The sequence below is a fragment of the Manacus vitellinus genome, unplaced genomic scaffold (genome assembly GCF_001715985.3).
Source record: "Manacus vitellinus isolate BGI_N305 unplaced genomic scaffold, ASM171598v3 scaffold_74_pilon, whole genome shotgun sequence".
NCBI lineage: Eukaryota > Metazoa > Chordata > Aves > Passeriformes > Pipridae > Manacus > Manacus vitellinus.
Genome location: NW_021940780.1, coordinates 2,427,642 through 2,445,050, shown reverse-complemented (window position 1 = coordinate 2,445,050; position 17,409 = coordinate 2,427,642). Strand labels below are relative to the sequence as shown.

Sequence of the window (17,409 nt, the reverse complement as noted above, 5' to 3'; positions counted from 1 at the left end):
GGACGTGACGTGTTTCCTTTCCATCACAAACTGATTTAGAAGCAAAACTTTCTACATTTAGGCAGCGAGAGGCTCAGCTTCTCTTTTCTCTCTCTCGCAATCGACGGTGAGCGAATGGAAGGAGAGAGAAAGGGGGTGGGACCAGCACGAAGTGACTGTACGTGGCTTCCTCCTTTTTGCTTTATTTTTTTTTCCCCCTTTCGTTCTTTCTAAATTACCAAAAAGCGAACCAGAAAACCACAATTAATATTTTCCACGCCGTGAGGGCCCCGCGTGCATCCCGGTGAGGGGCTGTGGCTCGGGGCTGGCTGGAGCTCCTGCCACACTTGGTGTTTGCAGCCCTGTGTGGGCCCTGGTGTCTGATACAAGGCCACCAGTGCCTCATCCTGCGTCCCAGCAGGGATTGTCCCCCCACAGGGACACTGCAGCCACCTGGGCAGATTCCTGATCCACACCTTCCCCATCCCTGTCCCTATCTCCGTCTCCACCCCTGTCCTGTCTCCCTCTCCATCTCCATCATATCCCTCTCCATCCCCATTCCATCTCCATCCTCATCCCAGTTGCATCCTCATCCCATCCCCATCTCCATTTCCATTCCTCATCCCCATCCTCATCCCTATTCGTGTTTTTCCATCCCCATCTTCACCCCCATCCCCATCTCCATCCTTATCCCTATCCCTGCTCTCCATCCCCATCCCTATCTCATTCCCCTTTCCCTTTCCATCTCCATCCCCCTTCCGGTTCTCCATTCTCATCCTCATTCCCATTCCTGTTCTTCATCCCACCTCCACCTGTCTTATCTCCATCCCCATCCCCATCCCCATCCCCATCTCCATCCCCATCTCCCCCCCATCCCATTTCTATCTCCACCCCAACTCTGTCTTATCTCCATCCCCATCTCCATCCCCATCCCCATCCCCATCTCCATCCCCATCTCCATCCTCATCTCCATCTTCATCCCCATTCCCATTTCCATCCTCCATGCCCATCCTCACTCCCACCCCTGTTCCCCATCCCATTCCCATTCCCATCAGGGTCACACAGGGCAGTGGATCAGCCCGGGCTCTGGCACCCAGCAATCCCAATCCTGGCTCATCCCCTCACCTCCAACCAAACCCAGGAGCAACGGTGCTAATTTCCTAGAAGGATAAACATCCCATCAGCTTTTCCCTCCCGCTCCACCAAAAATAACCCCCCCGGCCACGCGGAATTACAGGCGGGGAGGAAAGGCCGCCGGGAGTTTGGCTGCAGGATGTCAACAGAGCGTGACCTCTCATTTACACCAGTCCCTCTCACCGACCCGACGGGCCAATTACACCCTCCTGCGAGGGCCAGGAGAGGCAAAGAGTGGGAACAATCCAACTTTAGCAGACTTCCATGACACGGCGCCGTGTCACTTCCTCCCTGCTAATCTTAGCGCCTGCGGCCGCGGGCTTGCTGTTTTTTTTTTCCCTGGCTTGTGGTGTTACCCAGCTTCCTTTTTTTGTTGCTTGCCTTCCCCCTGGGTCCTGCAGCTTCACCCAGTGTGTGCCCACAGGGCGAGCTGGGCCCCTGCTCCTGCATCTCTCTTGGACGTACCCATCACCCCGATCTTTCCCGGGGATGTGGGGCCGTCGTGATCCAGCCCCTGGGGAGGCAAACAGTTGTATCCTGCTGCAGGGGAAGTCCCAGCCACATTTAACCCCCCCCACCAAGGAGTGAAATCCACTCTCACTGCTGGGGAGCCAGGGAAGGTGACCAGCAGGATGTTTTTTTCAGGAACAGGCTGCCCTGGGATAAACCCAGGGACTGATGCAGCAGCAACAGCATCGCCACCCCCTCGGAGGGATCCCCGACCTCCCTGAGAGTCATTCCCTTGTGCCTCAGCTTTCCCTGCCTGCAAAACGTCCCCTCGTCCCGGGGTCTTGCTCCCCACGGTTTTTCCAAGTGGAATATTGTTCCTGGCCATGAGCAGGACAGAGTCAGCTCTGTCACAGCAGAGACACCAGGACATGCTTCCAGGAGGACTTGCAGGCGGGTGAATCGGAGCCTCAGAGAAAACTGAGTCTTAGATGAAAGCCTAATTAAGGAGCTAATTAAAGGGGAGGTCTGGCTAAGTGGCCAGTAGGCAGAGCTCTGCTGATTTATGCCTTTAATTTGGGTTTTGCTTTCCAAGAGGAGTGGGCTGAGGGCAAAGGCAGGGCAGAGACGGAGTCAGGCCGGGACAGTGCCCGGTTCCCACACTGTGGTGCTGCTGATGGGCCCCTGGCTGGGCACCACCATCCCACTCCCACTCCTGGGTGATGCTGGGAATGCCTGGGATCACCTACATGAGGGTTTTGATGGCAGCCCCCTGCCCCCATCACCCACAGGGGGTCTCATCCCTGGCAGTGGGTGCAGACACCAGAACAACCCGATCTGTCCAGTTTTTGCTGCCAGCAAGGAGCCCGTGACTCCCCCGTGTGCTCCATCCATATTTTATTCAGGAAACTGCAAGCATTCAAACTCAAGGTCCCCAAAGTGCAGGCGGGACATGCTGGGGGTAAGGTCTGGAAAATGGGATGAGGGGAGGAGAAGAGGTGATGCCATCCTTCCTGGGATAGCCAGGGTGAGCTGGGACACCGCTCAGGGTGGGAGAGAGAACTCGGGTTTGGGAGTGGAGGGGATGGGGTTGGTGCTGTGGGTCTGAGTGGGGAGCAGGGTGGGTGCATCCTTGGTGGGTCTTGGGGTCCCCTCGGCTCTGGGCAGAGGTGGGGTGAGGATGTGCAGGGGAAGGACGCGCTGACCGGAGCTAATCCTCGTAGTATTTGGTGAGGAACTGGGTCTTGACCACAGGGTGACCCAGCCCAAAATCTTCCACGAAGTCCTTCAGGTCCCAGGAACCTGGGGAGAGAGGGAAAGGGGGTGAGCGGGGCTGGAGGACGGGGATGTTCCAGGGCCAGCTCCAGGCTGGGGTTTAACACCCTGTGCGGCCGCTGCTCTGCCCACCCCACATCCTGCACCCTGGGAGGCACCAGGGACAGCAGGGAGCCCGGGGGGCACATGGGGCTAGTTCCTCTCCTGCCTCCTTGGCCTTTGGAGCAGACCTTTCTGTGGTTTCCCACAAGCCCATCCCAGGGGTGGCTGGGCTGGAAATCCCCCGAGAGCATGTGGGGGTGATGCAGGAGATACCCTGTCCCCCTTGCACACACACACTGATCTGCTGCTCCACAAACTGCAGGTTCTTCATCCCTGACCCTCCTTCTCTGCCCAGACCTGAGGCTATTGGAGCTCTGGGGGCAGCCCATGGCTGGATCCAGCTGTGGTGTTTCCCATGGAGGTGTCAGGGAAACCCTCTCTGGGGCAGGAGGGATTCCCTTGCACCCCGTGGGGTACAGAAATCCCCCTGCATCCTGCCAGGGTTTGACACCCAGCGTGGGTCTGGCTGGTGGCTGCCAGAGCATCCTGCTCCCCACCAGAGGGGCTTTCCCAGGGACTCAAACAGCTCACACTGTCACCACTGCCCCTCCTTGTGGGACACTGGATGGGACACTGCCTCGGTGTCACAGGGTGGGGAAAGGGGCCCATTGTTTATCTGCAAGCTGTCCTCTCCTCTTCCTGGCTGCTCTTTAATGTCACACCACAGCCTGGCAGCCCTTTATCTGCCGTCACATCTCAGCCCCAACTGGAGCAAAGCGTCCTCTTTGCTCTTGCAAAAGTGCTGAGCACAACCTGAGCTGCTGCATCACCTGCATAGGGGGGGGTGGTGGTGGCTCAGGGTGCTGGTGGAGCTCCCACCTGCTCCCCATCTCGGGTTCTGAGCTCCAAGAAGCTCTGGAAATGCTCCTGGGGATGGCACTGCACTCTGCAACCTCCTGGAGCTGCAGCAAGCCGTGGCTGGGATGCTCCAGTGCCCAGGAAGGAGGTCACAGGATGCTCAGGACAGATCCTGCATCCCACACTCCAGCTGGGAGAGGTGCTGGAACGCATCAGGCTGCTGCATGGAGTCCCCACATCATCACTGCCACCCTCGGAGGGCCCAAACCAAGCCGAGAGCAAGGACAGTCCTGATGTCCCACACCGGTGTCACCCCCAGCCGGGACACACAGCCACAAACACCTCCATCCCCAAATTCCACCCCTGGCAGGAGGGGAAGCTGCTCACTCTGGGGTCTCAATCCCCCCCCTCTCAGCGCCAGGGGTCCCAGTGAGTGTGGCACCAGGGAAAGGGGTCTCTGGGGGGGATGCTCCCGCTGCGCCCGCAGCCTTTGCCGGGTGCCTTTCATCCGGCGGCTTTCAAAGCGCTTGGAAAACCCTGGGGGAGAGCAGCCCGTGCCCCCCGGGACCAGGGTGGGAGCGAGACGCGGCACCCCCCGACTCCCCGGGGGGGCTGGAGCTGTCACTGATGCTCGGGGAGCCCCGGGAGAGGCGCGGGATGAAAGGAGCCGGAGGAGGCAGAGCCGCCGCGGGGCTGCAGGCGCCGGCCCCGGCTCTCGCCCCGCGCGTGGGGCCGGGGTTTTTCCTGACCTACTTTCCTACCTGCCATGGCACCGGCTGTGCCCAGCCCTCCGGGGTAGGGAAAGCCCCGGGGCAGCAAAGGGGATGATGCACCGGGAGGGTACTGGGTCTGGGGGTCTGGATGCCCCCACACTCCACATCCAACCCCTTTGGGTGCATCCCCGAAGCGGGTGCCCCGTCCTGGCGTGACCACCGGGGTGACATCCCTGTGCCAGGCATCCCAAATCACACCAGCTGGCTCCCAGGGCCGGGGACTGTGAGTCACCGGGATCATGGAGCTGGGAAGAGAGCGGGATAGGGGGTGGTGGCAGCCAGGGAGCCGAGGTCGCTGTGCCACTGTCCCCTCTCCCTGCCACAACAATAGGGCGTTTCATCCGCGGCTTGGTCCGTTTTCAAGCTCGTTTCCCAAGAATTATATCATCACACTCTGCCCTTATCTGAGGAAGAGGAGTGCCCGCTGACACCCACACGTGCCTGGCCGCCTGATCCCGGAGCGCCAGCTGGGGAAACTGAGGCACGAGGCACCCTCGGGGCTTGGGGAGCTCGGGATCCCTCTGACCCCGCAGCTTTCACAGCCCCCTGCTCCCCCCCACCCCCAAACTCCTGTCTCCTCCTCCCCCGGCTGTAATTTATCAGCCTCATCAGCGGGAATGTTCTCCTGATGGGAGCCCTGATGCTTCTCTGCCGAGATTGATGATGCCCCGGCGGAGGTGGGCGGGAGGCCAGCGGCCGCTCTGGTCACCATTAAGTGACACCCCGGGGCTCGGGCCGGGACTGGGAGCTCCCCCCGCAGCCCTTCACTGCCTCCCATCCCGGCCACAGCCTTTCCCTCCCCGCTGGGGCCCAGTCCAACCCGATTTTCCAGCTGGGTGGATGGGATTGGAGGCGCACAAGGTCGGCTCATGAGTCAATGCCACGGCCCCGAGCCCGAGCCGGGGCTGGAGAAGGGTTGGAGCCACGGGGAGAGTGGCTGGTGGGGCTCATCCCAGTGCCTGGTCCCCAAAGGGGGTTCTTTGCTTCCCTGAGGGAAAATTTCCGTGAGGATAAAGTCTATTCCCAGTTCTAAAATATCTTTCCAGTGCAGGAGGAGGTTTGGGGATGCTGGAGCATCTCTCCACGCTCACCAGAGCCGGTGGGCATCCAGCACCAGGACAGGGTGGGACCAGAGGGAGGTACTCAGGTACCAGCAGGTGCAATTAAGCCTCCAGGTTTTGTGCTAATTAAAGCTGCCCTCAGTGAAAGCAGTGAAGGGATTTTAATTCCCCCACACCGCAGCCGGGCTCTGCCTGGGGTGCCCAAATTCCCCAGGCCAAGGGGTTTTCCCGTGGCTCAGTGTGGCTCCTGCCACCGGATCGAGAGCTCACGGCAGTGCCACCGCCCCGGGGATGCCATGGGTGGCTCTGACATTTCACACACCACAAACTCTTATCTTGCATCTCCCCAAAAATACAACCGCGGCCTGTGACACCCCTGGCTGGGAGGGAAGTGGGGAGAGCGGGAGGAACAGCGGCAGGGACACCCCAAACATCCCCAGCGGGGACAGAGCCGGTGCTTGGGGACAGTTCAGTGGCCAAAAAAGTGGAGTGAATCAGACTCCAGCAGAGAAACTGAGGCTCTGAGAGAGTTATTTGCCCGAGGTCACTCAGAGCCGGCTGGTGCCGGCATCGATCAGAAACCCTCACGGAGAGAAGGATCAGGGTGGTTTTCTTTTTCCTGATGAAACAAGTTTTTTGCTCAAGAGCCACCCTGGAGAAACTCCTCAGCCGTAAACAACCGATTTCCCCATCACAGGAGGGATGTGAGCGGGTGCTGCAGCCCTTCCAGCTCCGCCACTGCCTGCCTGGCTGCCCTTGGGCACAGCACCCAACTTGTGCCCACCGGTGCCACCCCAGCAGGGACATCCCCACGGCAGGGTGGGCACCAGAGCCGCCCTGGAACTGTCCTGGCTCCCTGTGAGCTGCTGGCATGGCATAGCCGGGCAGTGGGGAGGAGAAGCACGGATTTATTTTCCACGCTCTCCATCGCCCCTCGCCTTTTAAATTCCCAGGGATCTATTCCAGGAGCAGGGACAGGCGACGCGGGCAGGTCCTGGTTTAGTGCCCTCTTCTGGAGGCTCCGGCCGAGCTCCTGCCATCCCGCCTGGCACATGTCACCTCCCCCGCCTCGGCCATGCTTGGCCCGGGACCTTTCCTGCCTCGGCCTCCAAAAAACACACCCCGCGCCAAGAGGGAGTTTTTCTGGGAGCTGAGCCGTGTGAGAAATGCTCTGGAGGGCTCAGCTCTGCCAGGGGATGAGCTGCCAGAGGGATGGATGCCCGGCACAGGGATGCATCTGCAGGTTGGGAGGGTCCAACACCCCTCCCTGCACCACCAGGAGCTCTGCTCAGGACATCTCCCTGCCCAGGGTTGCCCTCACCCTTGGCGAGAGGGAGATGTCGCTGCCACCAGGTGTGGAACAAAATAAAAGCAAAAAAGAAGGGGCTGGTTTAAGGCCAAATAAGATGGGAAGTTCTGCTGCAAACTGTGCCTGCAGCAGCATCACCAGGAGAACCTGCCTGGTTTGTACAGGAGAGGAGCAAGGCAAAGCCATGGAGGAGCTGGCTGGTTTCTTATCCATGATCCATTGGGATTGGGGTCACCTCCTCCTTGTTCCTACAAACTGCCAAAGGCATTTGTTCCTCTCCCCTGTGCTCTGCCTTCACACCACAGGGCTCAGCCACGCAGGGCTGGATGGATCCACTGGTGTTCATCCCACTGCCTCGGGGATGGATTTCTTTAAAACCCTTGAGACACCAAGAACTCATCCTTTGGCTGTTTTTAGGGCTCATTCCCTGGGAATAAAAACGATGGGCTGCCAGTGGTTCAGTCCAGCAGCACCCACTGGACAGGGCAAGGATGTGATGCAGCAGCAAAACAGTTAAAAATAACCTTCAACCCACTCCTGAAACAGCAGCCCCTGCCAGACCCCCACAGTTGCCTGACAAGGGATGATGGGAACATCCGCTGGATCTTTCCCAGGAAGCTCGGGAAGAGCTGGAAAACTCAGGCATGGGATGGAGACAGGTCCAGGATGGGAAGTGCCCAGCCACCCCACAACTCCTCGGGAACAGGGGGATGTGGGGGGTTTTCCACAGGGTGGCTGAACTCTTTGGGCATTTGGAATTTTGGGGGTTGGAGCCACATGTCCGGCTAATAAGAGGATTTATCTGGAAAAAGCTCCTCGGTGGGTGTGTCAGTGTCCTTTCCCGTCCCTGGGATGCTGCGAGGGGGATGTGGGGACAGCAGGGAGGGAGCCCCCTCCTCTGACCACGCCGGGCATGAGGGGTTGGGGAGGAGCGAGGGGGAGGTGACATCAATGGTGTCATTAACAGGCCGGGCTAATGAGCCAGAAAACAAAGCGAAGGGCAGAGAGAACCCGCAGAGAGCTTTGCAGGAGCATCACGCCCTGCTCCTGATCCATCACACCCTGCTCCTGCTCCATCACACCCTGCTCCTGCTCCATCACACCCTGCTCCTGCTCCATCACACCCTGCTCCTGCTCCGAGGGGCGTCGGGGGCTCTTCCAGGGACACTGAGCCCCCCGGAGCTGGCTCCCCCCGGGATGTGCTGTGAGGGTTAACAGGCAGGGGGTGAGTCAGGCAGTGACACACTGCCCTGACCTGCCTGCCGGGCTGTGCTCGTGTGGTCCCGGCTGGGAAAGTTCTGAAATTTCCCTTGCTGAGGCCCCGCCAGCCACAGAGTGCAGTGCTCCCGAGAGGAGGGAAGGAACCCCCATCCCGGGGGTCCTGTGGGTTCTCCCGTGCCCCAGGGGGAGGCAGCAGGGATGGCGCTCTGAGGGGTCTGGGCTGCTGCCTCCATCCCCACCCGGGCAGGATTTTGGGAGGAGGCAGCAGAGGGGAGCTGGGAATTGAGGAGCTGGGAGTTGGCGGGGCGTTGTGTCAGCCCCGTTTGAGCAATCCCTTGCTAAACCCTCCCCACGGCTGATCCTTATCCCAGGTGGGGGTGATGCAACGCCCGCAGCTCCGGCTGGGGAAGGAGGGGGGGATGTGCTGGATTGCACAGCCCACATCTCTCCCTGCTTCCGATCCCGCTACCCAGCCCATCACCAGACATTTTCCAAAGGGTTCCTGCCGCCCTGCAAGGATTTAACACCCCATCCATGTCCCGTGGAAGCATCCCGAGCCCCTCTGTGCCAGGCGAGCATCCCCAGCCTGGCACTTCTGGTGTGGCTGAACGCGTGGCACTATCCATACCCCTGGGAGAGCCCCTGGGGACTGGGATCAAGGTCCCAGTGGATCCTTACCCAGCGAGGCGTCCTCCTCGGGGCTCAGGGCGATGTGCTTGTGCGCTGGCTGCTCGTACAGGCGGAACTGGTAGCGGTGGTACCCGCTGTGGGGAGGGGGCGAGGGCCGGACGTACCCTGGGGGTGCAAAAGGTAAGGGCTGAGCATCCCCCTGAGCCCAGTGGGACCTGCTTCCCAACGTAACCAGGCACTCCCCGCCCCCCTCCAGCCTGGGATTGCTCTCCCACACAATGTCCTGCACCCTGGTCCCTTGCCACGTGTCAGTAGAAGCTCAGGTGTTTCACAGGCAAGAGCAGCCCCTGTGCCCACCCAAACCCACCCCCTCATCTCCTCCCTGAGTGCCCAGGGGCCACATCCTGTTTTGCCTCTCCTGAAATAACCTGCCCCAAAACCTCCTGCCTCGCCAGCTGCCTCTCTCTCCTCTTCCTTTTCCTCCTCTTCTTTCAACTCTGGAGCCCTGGGGTGCTCCTTGTCTCTGTGCCAGGTGCCCCAACCTCTTCTCCAACCCCCATTCCCCCCCTGCACCACCCCACTGAGCCCCCTCCCCATGCTGGGGGCAGCCTCCCCTGGGTAGGGGATCCCCAGTACCCCACTAGGATATGGCCAGCTCCCCTTGCCCTCCTGGCTGCCCCGTGGGGGTTTGGGGTCCACACAGCCTGAGTGGGAGAGAGAAGCACACAGCTGGCCAGATGTGGGGCCTGCAGCTGGCTCAAGGCATCATCTCCAGCTGCTGAGGGCTGGTGGTCCATGCCAGAGGGGCATCCATGGGGAGAGCCCCTGGATGCACAGTGCAGCCACCCCTCGCTGTCCGTCAGGGACAGGGGGATGTGACACCAAGGGACAAGAGGCCAGAGCTCCTGCAGGGCTCCAGGGGAGCCCCCAGCCCCCCTCTCTGCTCCCCCCTGGGGGTGTGAACTCCCCAAGCCACGTCTGGCCCCTTTGGAACCGGGAGTCTTTGTTCGTGCAACATCACAGGAGTCGTCGGGATTCACCCGCTTTTATCTCGGGTTTTTCTTTAGGATTGGATCCCTCCCCTCCCCTTCTCCCCTCTTTTTGCACTGGTTTGGAGTGATTCCAACTGCTGGGGAGTTTTTTTTAACCACTTTACATACTAGAAAAAAAAAAAAAAGAGAAAAAGTGGCTCCGCTTTTATCTTGGGTTTCTCTTTAGGATTGGATCCCTCCCCTCCCCTTCTCCCCTCTTTTTGCACTGGTTTGGAGCCATTCCAACCACTGGGGAGGTTTTTTTAACCACTTTTGCCTCTAGAAAAATAAAAAGAAGAGAAAAAGTGGCTCCTATTTCAGACAGCACCCAGCTGTGCCCTGAGGAGCCCCTTGTGTCCCTCCACTGTGTCCCTCCCTCCTGTCCTGGTGTGCCACCACCTCATCCCAGCTGGTGGGACCTCATTTGGGGTCTGCACTCACCTGACAGCACATGCCCTTTGACCTTCCCATTCCTCAGATCCGCACCCTGCAAGGACAAGGAGAGGAGGGTGAGGTGCTACCGGGAACCTTGGGGGGGATGGACCCCTCCTGCCCCCCCCGCTGCACCCACTGCTCCCCAGGGATTCCTTTTCCAACATTTTGTGCGTTTTCCTTGTAAAGATCATTAGGGAACAACTTCTCCAGGATGGATGCTGGGCTGGGGTGGGTGTGAAGGGGCACAGCAGGGGTTTTCTTTGGCTGTTTGGGATTTAGGACCCGCAATGCCCTGGCATGCAGGTGGTGCTGTCACCCACAACAGAGCCCATCAGTGATCTGGTGATCCAGACCAGTGATCCAGGCTGTGGCACACTGGGAAAGCCACAATATCCCAGTTAGAAGCCTTGGTGCTGCTCGACACACCCGTGTTCCAGAGGGGTGGGAAGGGGCTGGCTGAGGTGATTTGCACCAGCATTCCCGTGGCAAAGCTCTGCCCCATCCTGGGGGCTTTGCCCTCAACCGAAACTCCTGCAGGCTCAGCTCTCCATCCCACCCTGGGATGCTTCCCTGGAGGAGCGAGGCTCTGCTGGGACACCCAGTGGGATGGGGGCTGATGGCAAAGGGGCAGTAACGGGAGCTCCTGGCCCTGCACAACCCACCTCACCCCTGACCTGCTGCGCCGTTCCCAGCCAGCCCCAACCTCCCTCCCCAGCGCTCGTAAATCCTCTCCTACGGCACCCGTTATTCCAGTCCTGCCCACGCACACTCTGCTGCCAGGGCTCCTCCGTCCTAACCTGCCCTGGGAGTTGTTATACCCCGAAAAAAAAAAAAAAACCGAGATGCATCAGATAAAACCGCCGGCAAAAAGTGCACGCGGGGAACATGGTCGGTGCCCCGGCTCCTCGGGATCAAAGCTTCCCTTTCCCTGCAAAGAAACCTGCCCTGCACTGAGTCATGGCTGGTGGCAGCCTCCTGCCAGCTGCCCAAAGGTCACAGGGAAGCCAAGGGCCCGCTCAGATCCTTGGATATGGGCTCCCCAACGCCACCTTGGCAGCCCCGGAGCCGAAAATATCCCGATGACAGAGAGGTGATGATGACTAAGACTTTGGGCAGGTTGGAATGCCTTGGATCACCAGGGGAGGGGAAGGCAGAGGGATGGCTGTGTGTGTGGGGGAGAAGCACCCAGGGGTGCTGGAAGGGACACAGGAGGCCGTGGGGGCTGTGCTGGCTGCTCTTTCCTTGCCCAGATGTCTGAGCGTCCTGCTCCACCCAGATGTGCACAGCACCCCTCCAGCTGTGCATTACCAGCCCACCCACAGGGGCCTGCCCAGATGATGCTCAGTGCTGCCTCCATCCAGATGTGCACATCTGCTCTGCCCAGCCCCTCCAGCTGTGCCTGCTTCCCCCCAGCTGTGCCCAGCCCGGCCTGGCACAGGAAGCTCCCGGTGTATCCCTGGCTCTCCACGAGGCCGGGCCGGCTGCCAGCCCCCGCTCTTCAAAGGCAGGGACTGAGGGTTTTTCTGTTCCTGCCTGGAATGCTCCCTGTGCGGGGACCTCGCTGCTATTCCTGGCTTTGCCATGGGCTTATCGGGAGAGGCCGGGGCCTCCTCCCTGTTTTGCCGCCTGCTCATGTGGGTTGCCTGCTCGCCCCGAGATGCTGTGGGTTCTGGCTTGCCCCGGGGATGGGAGAGTCAAAGGATAAATCTCCTTTTAAGAGGCGAGAACAGGAAGAGGGCGGGAGGGAGAAAGTAGGGATGAGCACTCCAAACCCTGCCTTTTTTTTTTTTTCTTTCATAGTAAACATCTACCCCGGGAGCACGGAGCAAGCTCTGGGCACGGAAGGACTGAAGGTGTGAAGCCCTGCTTGCTCCTGCGAGCTTTTCCTCCCTGTTTTTTTTTTTTTTTTGTGGAGGGAATGGTTTTCAGGAGGAATGACCCCCCTGCAGGCCGACACCGGGATGAGGGCGAGGGGAGCATCACACTCCGGCAGCTCCCAAAGATCCCTGCCACGAGCGGAGCTAATGGACGCTGATGAGCTGCCGGGTTTATTAATGCCCTTTTATGAGAGCATTAATAGTTCCTAATGACACCATTTGAGCTTCCCAGCCTTTTATCTCCTCTTTCTCTCTTTCCCCTGCCGAGGACACAGTGTAGGAGGTGGAATTAGATATTTCCACCCTCCGGTCTGTGCCGTGTGGTGTCGAGCGCTGGCGGGGCACGGGATGCTCACGCAGAGACCTGGGCAGCCCTAAAAATCTGTGCCACGCAGTTTCTGTGCCAGCAGCTCCTCTCTGTGATCTTTTCCTTGGCCAAAAGAGTGGAGAAAATTATTCCCCCCCCATTCCTGATGCCTCAGACAACCAGCCAAGGCTCCCTGGAAGATCACGGCCAGCACTCGGCGTTGCCTCCTGCAGCATAGGGTGGGGGGAGTAAATAAATAAATACAAATAAATTAAAGGCAGTGAGTCACATTTTGTTTTCCTCTTGATCTTTTTTTGTTTTTGTTGTTGTCCTTTTCCCCCTCTTTCCTCTCTTCCCCCTCTCCAGAACGTGTCTGATCCCATCGGAGAGAGGAGGGGAAAGGGATGGGTGGCGAGAGCTCGCCAGCGATTCGCCCGGGCGAGGACGGAGGGTTATGGAAAGTGGGTGTGGGAATCGGCACAATCGCTGGCAGGGCACCAGGACAAACAGATGACGGATGGGACCCAGGGAAGTGCAGCAGAGCGGGGCTGGGCTGCTGCCACCTCGCCGGGAGCGCGTCCCAACCCGGCCCCGGGGACATCGGGGACACCGCGGGGGGAAGGGGGGCACAGCCGGGGGTGGGGGCTGCATCCCGCAGGGAAGCAGCCGAGGTGCCGGCCCCGGCATCGCGCTGAAACGATTAACCGACAATTATCCGAGCGGGGAAGTTAATCCCCAAACAACCAGGGCTCCTCCTGCGCTGCCTCTCACGGGTCGACGGGGGCAAGCGGCTTCAAAGCCGGCGCAGCCGGGAGCCCAGATTTGTTCTCCTCTCTCTCTGTGATCTTTATAATGAGGTCAGGATGTAGGAACTGGCTCTCGGGAGCGCAGGGGAGCATCCCGGGAAGGGCAGAGCTGCCGGGATGGCAATCCAGCCTCCCGCCAGCGGAGCGGAGGCTGGAACAGGGAATAAAGAGGAACAGGATGCTAATTGCAGGTGGATATGGATCTGTTCCACCGTGTCCTTGCAGAGCAAGGTGAACATTTTGGGGTTTCCTACTCTCCACCAAAGCCAGCAGCAGCGGTGAGCACCGCTCCTACCCCAGCTCCCAGGAACATTCAGGCTCGTCCTGCTTTCCAACAAAGAGCATGTGAGAAAACACCCGCTTCCAAGAGAAACTCTCCCTCCAATTATCCCGGCATGCAGGGAGGCCATGAGAGAGCAGGGCAGGGCCTGGGCAGCTCCCAGCACTCCCAGGCTCTGGTATTTCCCAGCCCAGCTGCCCGTTTGCATGTCAGCTGGGTTCCACACCGAGCCCGGTGCCGGATTTGGGGCATGGGATGCTCCCAACCCACTCCTGCTCGCCCACGCCACGCTGACCCTCTCCCTCCTGGCACGGCTCCAGCCCACTCTTGCTGTTCCCATCACCATCAAGCCGGGGTTTTGTGCCCCAAGGAGCCTGTCAGCCCCCACCCTGCAAATCCCTCTTTTTATGATAAGTGTCACATCCCGTTATGCCAACCTTGCTATGCCACTGGATCGTGTTCTCACCACCGGGAAAGGATTTAGGAGGAAGAGAAAAATACAGAGAAAGGCACGAGGAGCTCATGGAAGAAAAGCCCAGCGAGCTGGGAATGTCACCTCCGGCTGGGAGAGGAAGGGCATGGTGGGGAAGGGTCTCTGCTGGCTGCTGCATTACCCCAAAAAGTGTTTGAACAGCAAATTCCCAGGGCAAGGAATGACTTAACACAGGCGATGGTGGGACAAGACCCCAGTGGAGATTGGATCCCATCACACCCCAAATCCAGGGAAACCTCCCCTTCCTGCTGGAACCAGCCCAGCTTTCCCAACCCCAAACCTCATCCTCAGCCTCCTGCTCCGGTGCTTCCCCGCAGCCCCAGTTCCCGGATCCTGGGATGACTCAGGGCCCTGGGCTTGTGCTTGGAGCTGGTTTCGTTCCCCAGGCACAGCTGGAGACAAGGCCCAGGCCATCCCAGGCCTGGGGCAGAAATGATTCCCAGCATTTCCCTGCTCCAAAACACGGGTACCCCACGTCTCCAGCCAAACTTCCCACCGGGATCCTCATAGCCCAGACACTTTGCTTTCCATGCATGTCCACAACAGGAGGTTAATCCACTCTCCAGAGCCTCCTGCTCCTCCTCTCCCCGGCTCCAGCAATGCACAATCCAGCCCCAAGGTCCCCAAGGAGGGGACCTATCAAGCAACACAGGGTGGGATACATGGAATGCCCCCATCCCTGGCTGCCAATCCCCCCTACCCACAGCCCAAAGCTGTTATTTTAATTTATTAACATTTATATGAATGGAATTTCACCACTACAGGTGATATTTGACTTGTTTGCTCTCAGCCTGTGCCTGAAAGTTTGATAAACCCCATCTAAGCTGCACCCAGGCAGAAAAAGAGTGGAAAAGATGCTTTTCCTTCTGCAGGGAACTTCTCTCTAGGGCTGATCCAGAACCTCAGTAAAGTTAAACCAGGGTGGATCAGAATCTCACAGGTCATGGATCCACCTGTTTGGGGACTGAAATGTGCCAAAATTGGGTGTTTTTAACAGCAGAATCGTGCCAGGACAGCCCATCCCAGCAGGCACTGACCAAAGAGATGGTGCTGCATAAATATGCACCGAAGCAACGCACACCCACGTGCCAAAATATTCATCAGAACTCCTGGGAAAACTCACTGTGGGGGTCCCAAAGGACACGAGGGGTCCTGTTGTCACCCCTGGGACCCTGTTGGAGGCTCAGGTTGGAGCAGGACCAGGTGGACACGATGGGATGTCACACATCGGGATGTCACACATCGGGTCGTCACAGCTCCAACACAGCTCTGAAAAAACCTCCCAGCTTCCCAGGGCCTGAACTCCAGTGATTTATCCCAGATTTTAGGATTATCAGGGAGCTCTTGCAGCCTCTTGGCACGGCCTGGTTTTTTTTTTTTTTTTTTTCTGCCTCACTATGACTGGGGGAAGGCGACCATAAAAATATATTAAAAAATAAATATCGGGGCACGGCTGCAATTTAAATGCTGCCTGTCTGATCCACCCTAATGCCGCAGGGAAGGACGTGCCACGGGTCATTAACTGAGCCAAATAAACATAAATCACCTCAGCCTGTGGCTCTTTGAGAGGGTTTTTTTTAATCTAGAGACAAAAACGCTGCCCTTCAGAACCCGAACCGTCCCGGATCTGGGACCTTCCCGGGGCTCCTGCCTCCCTCCTGGCAGCCCAGGGATGGCATTCCCAGCGCCAGAATATCCCGTTTCAGAAGAGGGAGGCTCTGCTGGGTGGATTTCCAGTGAGACACAGATACCTGCCTGGCTTAGGCGTTGCTGGCACGGGCTCTGTGCCTCTCTGCGCCTTTCCTTCAGGATGTAGGTGAGGGGTCCAAGCCAGCGGGGTGGAGGCTGTGATGACACTTGGATGGTTTTGAAACCTCAGACAAAACACTCGTGTTGAAAAAAAGGTGGGGGGTGTTGTTTTTCTTGTTGTTTTTTTTTTTTTTTTAGATTTTAAAACACCTGTGGGATTATAGAGGCCGATGGAGGGGATGGGATGTGGGATGCTGAGCTCCATCCCTGAGGTGTGCATGGGGCCAGGATGTTCCAAGAGTGGGTTTAAGGGGTGGATTTGGAAGTCCAGGTTGGTTGCTTTGCCAAAAAAAACTTCACAGAGGAGTTTTCCTGCTCCTCCTCTCCCTGGATCCCCGGCACTGGGAGTTTGTTTAAGCGAGAAAGTTGAATAAAATGATGGTGGAATAAAACGATGGTGGAATAAAATGGTGGTGGAATAAAATGATGGAAAGGGCTGTGCGTGCTCTGATTGCTGTCCCGAGATCCTGGGAAGCTGGAGCAGCACCAGCAGCACTGGGAAGGGGGGGTGGCTGCACCCCAAAGACCCTTTTTGGGGCGCGCTGCAATCGCGTCCCGCGCGGTCACGCCCTGTCTCCCAGCCCTTGGGCCTCTGGGATGATAAATGATGGATGGGATTGCTAAGAACAACAGGGATGTTGGTAGCAACCCCAGGGGCGTGTTAGGAAGCCGTGTGGATGCCGGGCTCTGCCTGGCTGGGTTTGACATCCCCACGGTGTTGCAATTGTGGGCGAGCTCACGGTGGAGCCGCTGCCGGGTGAGTCACCCTGACCCACTGGCCCGGTGCTGGCCTGGCGGGGCCAGGGCTGGGGTGGGCTTTGTCCTGCTCAGGAGCCAGCCAGGACCCCCCCAGAGCATCCTGTGCCCCCTTGGTGCCCGCAGGATAACGGGGGATGCTGCACTGCTGGGGTGGGAAGTGAGGGTGGGTGGATGAATTGCTGGGCGAGGAGGAGGAGGAGGAGGAAGGCCTGAGGACGGCTCAGGCTCAAGAGGCAGAAGGAGAAGGGCATTTTTTGCCCAGTTTCTCTCTCTGTGACAGGGTGGCACCGCCCCAACACCACTTGCAACACCCATTTTCCCAGCAGCTGCTGGACCACACCTGTGTTTGCTGCCCTGGGCCTTGCCACCAGCCTGGTCCTTCCCGGGAATTCCACCAACATCTTCTCCCACTCCCCCCATGGATCCGGGCTCCCTTGGTGCCCCCATCACCCCGAGTTCTCATGGGGCACCTGAAAAACCCCGCAAAACCTCTCCAGAAAGGTGCCCTGTGAGAGGTTTCCACAAAGCCCCCGAGATCCCACCACAAGGAATGAGCTCGAACTGGCCAGAAAAAGGGCTGGGTAGGACTGGAAAGGTCTTTTCCAGCCCCATTTCTCGAGAGTGGAAAACTTGTCTGCTCTGCACGCGTGTAGCTTTAAGATGAGCTTGCTTTTCCAGCAGCAGATTTCCGGAGGATTCTTGGAGAAACACCAAATTTTGCCTAATTCAGTCATTTAAAGGCCCGTAGCCCGATTCTGTGCAGGCGAGAGCGGAGCCTGCACTGGGAGCCTCCCCTGGGATGTGTCTGTGGGGAGACACTGCTGGCTGAGTCACCCCTGGGGACAGGGATACGTTTCCTTTGGGGGTTGGAAAGTGCCAGCAC

The 17,409-nt window shown here is 58.7% G+C and overlaps 1 protein-coding gene across 1 annotated transcript in view; it reads right to left on the bottom strand.

Moving 5' to 3' along the window:
* Positions 1-2,440: 2,440 nt before the first annotated feature.
* The window catches only part of PEBP4 (phosphatidylethanolamine binding protein 4), a 55,231-nt gene continuing 40,262 nt past the window's right edge, over positions 2,441-17,409 (bottom strand). Inside the window, exons 3-5 of the mRNA XM_029964577.1 lie at positions 10,202-10,247; positions 8,778-8,894; positions 2,441-2,862 (exon numbers count right to left, since the gene is read on the bottom strand). Of these exons, the coding sequence (XP_029820437.1) occupies positions 2,771-2,862; positions 8,778-8,894; positions 10,202-10,247 (255 nt within the window). The 3' untranslated portion in view covers positions 2,441-2,770. The remainder of the gene's footprint in view (positions 2,863-8,777; positions 8,895-10,201; positions 10,248-17,409) is intronic.